This window comes from Echinops telfairi, unplaced genomic scaffold (genome assembly GCF_000313985.2).
Source record: "Echinops telfairi isolate 266 unplaced genomic scaffold, ASM31398v2 ScPeMD7_7466;HRSCAF=8504, whole genome shotgun sequence".
Lineage (NCBI taxonomy): Eukaryota > Metazoa > Chordata > Mammalia > Afrosoricida > Tenrecidae > Echinops > Echinops telfairi.
Genome location: NW_022111366.1, coordinates 7,279,128 through 7,287,290, shown reverse-complemented (window position 1 = coordinate 7,287,290; position 8,163 = coordinate 7,279,128). Strand labels below are relative to the sequence as shown.

General features: G+C 50.6%; 1 protein-coding gene across 1 annotated transcript in view; it reads left to right on the top strand.

Annotated features, from left to right (window-relative positions):
• Window positions 1-4,720, top strand: part of VANGL1 (VANGL planar cell polarity protein 1) — a 60,446-nt gene extending 55,726 nt beyond the window's left edge. The window contains exon 8 of the mRNA XM_013007782.3: window positions 1,939-4,720. Within this exon, the coding sequence (XP_012863236.1) occupies window positions 1,939-2,199 (261 nt within the window). The 3' untranslated portion in view covers window positions 2,200-4,720. The remainder of the gene's footprint in view (window positions 1-1,938) is intronic.
• Window positions 4,721-8,163: the final 3,443 nt, after the last annotated feature.

The following is an 8,163-nucleotide window of genomic DNA, read 5'->3' as shown; positions in this document are numbered from 1 at the left end:
AGCTGGGTTATTAATAGAGGGGTGGAGTCACGGAGGCAAAATAGAGTAAGGGTGTTACACACACCTCTCTGTATACAAAGGTGGATATATAACCTTGGCTCCCCCGCGGACGTGGGTGGTGGCTTGGAACAGGTTGCTCTGCACCTGTCACCTCATCTGTAAACTGGATGCGGTGAGAGCATCTACCCGGCCGGATCACGGTGTGAGACCCACATCAGCTCTTTAGAGTTGTTGTGGGTCAGAATCAGCTCAATGACAGTGCTAACTGTTGAAATGTGAAAAACGTTTTTTGGACTACTGAGTTGAAAAGCAGCGGAACGCAAAATAGGAAGACACGGTTTGCACGGGAGCAGACTACATGGGATCTTCATCACGCTTGTGGGGAAAGTCCCATGCTCTTGCGGCATTTCATTTCCCCATGAACTTTTTAAAGCACCCCTGTATGCCTGCGTGTGCAGGAAGGTGACATGCCCCTCTACGGATGAGGCTCTTCGTGTCCCAACACCCTTCGAAGGCGCTTGGTGTTAGCATTCTGCTCACCCATGGACTATTTGGTTGGAGGAAGATGCAGGTGTTTTTATAGTCTTAAACTACATGTCCTTGTCATTTAGTGGAGCATCTTTTTCTTTTTTTATCTGCACTAATTATTTATCTGTAGATAACCTGCTTTTATTTCTTTACATTTTGAGTTCTTTTTCTTACGGATTCATCAAAGCTTCATTTGCAGTCGACGTGTTTTGTACTAAAGATGCAGCCTTCTTCCCAGAGACCAGAAATAACACAAACACAAGGAGCAGTGAGGCGCGGCTGAAAAGGGGTCACCACTTACAAACTACCCCTGACCTGTGCCTAGGGCAGGACTGCCGTGTCCGCGCCTCCCTGTCTGTGTCAGTGCTCTGCTCTTCCCCGTTCCTACATTAAATCAGCATAGTTACTGCTGTAATGCACATGCCGTTGACCCTCCTCTACGCAGCACACACAGAAGAGTCCAGTAAATATTGTAACAGCCCAGCTCCTGCCCTCTGCAAGCATGAAGACTGGTCTCAGGCCCTGAATGGTCAGAAGTAAACCCCCACTAGCATCATGCCCAGTGGTCAAAGACACTTAGACAAGGGCATCCTAATGTCTGTGAGAGGTTCAAGGAGGCGGCTTGGGGGAAGATCGAATGGTAAGGAACGGCAAGAGCTCTGGTGGTGTAGTGGTTACGCGTAGGGCTGTTAATCACAAGGTTGCTAGTTGAAAACAACCAGCCATAAGAAAAAAGGGAGGCTTTCTACTCCCACAAGCCACAGTCTTGAAAACCCCCGGGGGAAGTCCTGCTCAGTCCTGGAGGGCCGCAGCGATGAGTCGGAATGGATTCTGTGGGAGCACGTGTCTTTGGTTTGGAGCAGGAAGATCAGCGCAGGGAAAACTGGGTCCACCAAGGCGCTCGGTGCTGTGAGAGGCAGGTCAGCCCTGGGCCTGCTCTCCCCTGGGACTTGCCTCCAGTGCTCTCATTTCAGCCTGTAAGAACCATCCCTCATGCTGATCGTCTGCTCACCGTGATCCCAGTGTAGATGAGTGTGCTGTAGAGGAGTGAGCTTGTTTCCTCCTCACAGGATCCCAGTGAGTTGGGGGCTGCCGTCGTCCCCTTACTGCATGCTGACCTACAAGCATTGAAAGCAGTGACCGGCTCCCACCTGACCTGAGGGCACTGCAGTGGGTGGGTGGGTCCGTGACGGCTGCTAGGCAGACTCGGACCCCAGCCCTCCCGCCCTTCGCTCCCTCTGGCTACCAGCCCCCGCACCCTCCCCAACACCAACTCCTCTGTGAGGCCTGGGCTTGACCCTAGTCATCTTCTGGCTGAGGGGCATACAGATGGCTGGCCCCTGGCAGAGTGGGAGGCAGCACTCCCCAGAGCTGGGCGCTTCCTTCACCGCCTCTCTGCTCTGTTTGCAGGCCTTCCTAGAGCGTTACCTCAGCGCCGGCCCCACCCTGCAGTATGACAAGGACCGGTGGCTCTCGACTCAGTGGAGACTCGTCAGTGACGAGGCAGTGACTCACGGGTTGAAGGACGGAATCGTTTTTGTCCTGAAGTGCCTGGACTTCAGCCTCGTCGTCAGTGTGAAGAAGATACCCTTCATCGTCCTCTCAGAAGAATTCATAGACCCCAAGTCTCACAGATTCGTGCTTCGCCTACAGTCCGAGACATCGGTTTAGGAAGTTCGATATTTGTGGCTTTATAAAGAAAAAAAAAAAGTATATATAGGTGTGTGTGTGTGTGTGTGTGTGTGTGTGTGTGTGTGTACCAGAGGGGTGTCTTTCTGTGTGATTCCTCATTGCTGACTGAAACTGGCAGGTGATAGACCAGTAGTCCCCTTTGGCCATCTGCACTTTATCCAGAAGGAGGGTGGGGGGGGGTGTGTGGTGACGACATCTCACTCCTGTCGGTGGGACTTCTCAAGACACCCTTCCCCGGAGTTTCTCTGCAGCTGTTCACCAAACTGGAGCTGGTGGCGCATTTTTGGGAACCTTGCCTTACAACTAGTCCCTGCCTTTCTCTGGCCACGTTCTCCCATCGCTTCCAGGGCACCCAAGGGGCTTGGCTCATTCAAGAAACCAGGCGTTCCATGTCCACTTATGTCTGTGTGCAAATGTTCTGCTCCCACAGCCCCCTTGTGGAGCCGGACAGCTCAGAAAATGCCTTGCTGTCTGTGTTCTCAGTTGCCTTAGGTCCTTCAGGGAAAGGTTACAGCGACAAGGAGTATGGACACTCACTTTACATCGATCAAGTGATTGGATTGGATTTTCCCAAAGAGGAAGCCACCCATCCCTGTTTCTTAGCCTCTGGCTCTGATTGACTCCTGTGTTTACTCCATCCCCGACCCACCCCCCTCACCCCACACTGACCATCTGCTGGAAGCTCTCACAAGAAGGGCCCTTCTTTCAGGGTTGATCAGGACCTGGTTCATCCTTTGAGCACTTGGGCCGGTTTCACAGGTCAGGCCCTCTATGTGAGAAGGTATAGAAATGCCCACCAGGGTACAGGAATCCCAGCCTTTCCAGCCTCACCCACCTGCCCCGCCCCCTCATACACTGTCCCACACCAACCAGGGGAGACCAACACTGTGACCTTTCACCGGCTGGTGCAGCTTGGTGCCGCCTTAGTCTCCATGGACAATAAGATCACTCGAAGCTTTCGTACCAAGCCACCCTGCCACGAGAAACCAAGCATTGCCTGCTGCCCTGGTAACGGCTGATGTCCAGTCTCTGTGCTCTCGCCCCCCTTGAGCAAACCCTCTTGGCTGTGTCCACCCCTGACTTTGATAGTACTTTCAGGAGAGGACAGATGGGGGAGAAAGTAAAACCGTAACGGCTGTCAGGCTTAGAGGAGAAGGATGGAGCTAGACTTGGGGTCTAGAATGACCTGTGTCTGGAAGAACAACTGTTTTTAGTAGCCTCCTCTCTGGCTTTGAGAGACAGACGCTACCTGGGGAAGCAGCCGTCCCAGAATTCTGCAGTCACCTCTCAGGGCGACGGCCTTGGTCTCTTGGCTCCACAACAAACCTTGAGAAATGCATGCTTCTGCCAGGTGTCAGGGAAATGCACAGACCTTGCTTTATTAGGAGGACGCTGGGAGGGCTCTGTGTGTGTGTGTACACGCCTGCTGCCTATGCATCTTGGGTACACAACGGTGTGTCTGTATGGTTTTTAAAATCCAAATTGGCTTTGGGCATCTGTCATACACCTGGACATGACAAAGTGAACACCAGTCTGGAATGGGTAGCCCACAGCTCCCCGACATGTGCTGGGGGAGAAGCAAGGAGGATGGAGTGACAGCTGCCTACAGCCCAGCTATCCCACAGCTGTTTCCATTTCTGAAAGACATGCCACCTACCTACCCATGATGCTCTTAGTTGTTGCCGTAGGTCCCTTCAAGGCTGGAAGTTCCTTATGGAGGCATCTTTCTCAGGAAATATCTTTTGGAAGATAGGGTGAGAGGTAGTAGCCGTGCGTGAGACTTTGGCTGCGTAAAGGTGATCACACGTAGAGAATGTGCCCAGGGCCGCTGCACCACGACCACAGGGCAGTTGAGTTGGAAGTGCCAGCAGTTCATCTTGGATGATGCTCTTGTTTGCCCGCATGTAGAGTCTGACTACCTCCGAGCCCATTGGGCAGAGTTTAACTGTCCCAGTGGGTTTAACATGGAGTCACTGGGTGGATTTGAACCGCCAACCTTTTGGTTCGCAGTTAAAGAACGGCACAGTCCCTTGGGCCACCACATACCTTATGGTGAATTGAGCTCAAGCAGAACAAAGATCGTGAAGATGACGTGGGGCCCGGCATCGTTTGCTCAGTATGAGTTGATGGTTCACTATGCCAACGTGTAGGCACCTAACATCAGCAACCTCCTCGACGTCTTGCACATCTGCATTCAACAAACGGTGCATAGACCCTCTCTCCAATTACCTTCCCTGAAGAGGTGCAGGTGGAGACCCACAGCCTCCCGGGAGGGGGAAGGGGGCATGTCGTGTGTCCTCTACAGCAGAGTGGGGACGAAAGGTCCGAGTGAAGGAATGTATTCCCACCTCCTCTTCCCCCACATCCATCCTTTGCACGGGAGGACAGCAGACTCTAGAATTATTCTGGTGTTCAGTCGAATGTCATTTTTTTTATACTGACTTTGTATCAAGTTCATTTTGGAAGAATCACAAAATAAAACGCAAGATCCTTGTCAAGCAATCGGCCTTCAGAGCTTGAGTCAATGAGTCATGATGCAGTGGGAGCAAATGCAGATAGCATGTAAATTTTTTTCTGGTTTCACCCAATTGAATTCAGTGTACTTTTATTTCAGTTCTTGGGACCACTAGAGGATATTCCTTTTAAAAGAGGGAATTGTGCCCTCCGCCTAGCAGGGTATATGCTCGCATTCCAAGAGACAGGACTTCATTTGCCTTCAGTGTTGATCGATTTCTCTCCAACTTTCAGCCTACATCATTAAACTGGGGGCATTTAATGGTTAACGAGTAGGCGAGCTTAACGAAGAGTATGTGTACTGCGCATGCTCTCTTCCCTGGCAGCGCTTTAGCCAGTAGATACCATTTTCTCCTAAGTATGTCCTTTTGAAGATGTGAGCTTTGGGTAAGTAGTCCATGAACGGAAGTTTTAAAGGTCTACCTCCCTAGACTTTGAAGGGGTTCTAAGAAGTTTTAGCTCATCCACCCTTCACCTTCCCAGTTAAATCAAAAGGCAGAACACGCTTGTTCTCATTTCTAGAGGAAGCACCCAGAGAAACGCTTGGGTTGCCATGATTGCTCGCCCCCCTCTGCTTGGTCGGTTCGTTGGGTTGGCCAGCCAGTCACTTTCTTGGTTACCAACCTCATTTTATTGAGCTTCACAGCCTGCTTTGTTGATCAATTGAAGGCTTGGGGCCACTCGGTGTCTAGCGTGTCTTACCTGCTCCATTTTCCCAAGTGGGCGCCATGTGTCTCGATGCTGTTGCACACTAAACAGTAGAGTGCGAGCATGCCTTTTGTATGTGCCGGGGAACCAAAAGCCTCTGCGGTTCACTTTATTGCGATCCTCGCATTATCGCTGTTCACTAAAACCGATGGAACCTGCAGTAGCTCTGAGGTGTGCCAGTCCACACAGACAGACTCTGGACCACACGTGGCTTGACTGCGCGCTCCCGGTAGACCTCGCTTGGCTCGTTGGAAGTCCTTGCTGCTGTGGGGTGGTGGCTGTGTGGGGTGGGAATGATGCAGTGGTCCTTCCCCTCAACCAGAGTTGGTTTTAGACAAGGACCCTCACATTGTCCCGTCTCACCCTCACTTTTGAGCGCTGACTACCTTAGATGTGGTTTCAGCTCTGGGATGCCCTGAGCTTACTGGCTGACTGAAATGGGTTACCCTGCCCCTCCCAACCCCAAACCACAAGTCCTGCTATGTAAGTCTCCCTACACAGGGAGGTATATTTATGGGACATGTTTGCATACATGTGAACATGACTGAGTGGATAGTATCAGGTTGACGGCACACGTAGACATTGGACAGCCTAACTAACACCTTTGTTGTCTGTTAACAGGTGGGTGTGCCTGCCAGCACATTTGTGCATTTGTGTCTGCATAGGTGAGTGTGAGGGTGTGTGGTACTTGTGTTTCCACATGAGCCCTGTGGTTTAGAGACTTCCCAGTAGACCCTGTCTTGGGGGAGGTTTCTCTGAAGTCTGAGGCAGGGACTTCTCTCTCTGCTCTTTGAGTCTGTCCTCCGTTTCTTTTGACGTCTCCTCAGGAGTAAATGGTGTCAGCACAGAGAAGTCTTCTGGGGAGTCCCCTGCCCTACAAACAAATCCCATTACAATCTTTCTGACTGCCACCCTATGCCCCAGAACAACAAATAACAGAAACCAACGTGAAGCTCTGTGATAATTATTGTCCAAACTCCACTACCCCGGAAGTCTTCCTATATCTCACGATACAACTGAAAAATTGTAAAAAATAAAAATAAAAGCACCTGACTACTCCAAGCACCAAATGTTAACATGTGCATTTCAAAGTTCAGCAGGGAGCAGTTGGGTATAAAATGGTGTCTTTCTCAGCCATGTTTGGGCTCTATGGTTCATATAACAAAAAATACATCACTATCGTGATTCTGCGTAAGCTGGTTACACTCCGTTATAAACACACAATACCTGTAAGCCTGTAGGGTCGCTCTTAAGTAGCGCTCAGTGCAGCCGGCATCGATGTAGCCTAGACAGTCCACTGAAGTCTGGGGTTGAGTTAGCCAAATGGGGTGTTGAGAAAATTATAGAGTTGGGGGTCACATTTTTAACAGAGCCTTACACGTTGGTCAAAAAGGGAGGGAATGGGTATAATATTGATCAGGTGTTGTATGCGAGACACTATTCTAGGCAGCCACCCAGTCTTTGTGGATGAGGATTCCTTCTCTTCTATAGTTAATGAAAAAGATACATCAGAACAGCCAGTAAATGGCACTTTACGTGTGTGTGTGATTCTCAGTACCTAAGCATTGGAACTAAAAGATGTAGATGAGATGGCATTGGGAGATGAGCCGCAGGGACCCAGGGATACTTGCTGTTGAACTCAAACCTGCGTGGGGGCTTAATGGTGACAGGTTCCTCTTAGTTTTGTGTGAGAGCTGGGGTTCTGCCTTCAGGCTGATTTCCCAAGCAGTGCAATTGTAAGCATTCAGAATCCTCCATAGCCCGGGCTTGCCAAGGATGCTCCTGATGGGGGATAGGGGGACCATTGTTCCTTGCTCCTTCCCTTGGGTTTGCCTCCGGCCCTGGTGCAGCAAGACTTCCCTCCCTGAGGGCTGGACACTGAGGTGTGGACAGGCCTACCTTGACCTCTGATGCTAGGGAGGACACCCCTTCCAGGCACTGTGACAACATTATAACGCTGCCTCTTAATGGGGAGGGGTGGGAGAGGGCCTGTCTGCAGGACCAGCTCTAGGGAGGTCTGGAACTGGAATCTGACCTTGACATTTGGTGTTCTCAGCAGGAGGCGTGCGTTCCCCAGCTTTCCCACAGACTTGGAGTTGTGATAGATGAAACATAAAGTAGGACTTGTGAAGTGTGGTGTGCGCTAGCTCAGTATCTTTAAGTTGATCCAGTCATGCATTGTCATTTGTATCCCCCCACGGTTGACTTTCATTGGAAAACAGGAAGGGAAGGGGTTACTCATATCTCTGTGTTGCCCCTCTAAAATGTAAAACTACTGAATAAAATTAAATTCTAGGTTATGAGAAGTCCCTTCTACCAGGCCCCGCCCCATTTCTGCTTGTCTGCTGGTAACAGCTGGCATTCCTATAAGACCAAGTAGAGCCCTCTGAGTGTCTTCCAAGACTGTAGTCACTGCGAGAACTGAAAGATGAAGACGGGTTGGCCTTTAGGAAGGAGGTGGAGAGACTTAGGGCAACATAACCACATTTAACCAGATCTTTCTTCCTCAGAGCTGCTATGGGGTTCAAACCACCCACCTTTCAGTTAGCAGCCACAGTTTTGTTTCATGGGTGGAATCCCTCTCACCAGGGGTGTGTTGTAGAATATCCCCAGCACGCCAGGTTCTGAAGTCCTGAAGCGCAGTGAGGAGTCACTTCCGGTGGGAAGTTAAGCTTCTGCCTGTTTGACGGTGCCCCCAACCACAAGCACCAGTACTCTGTT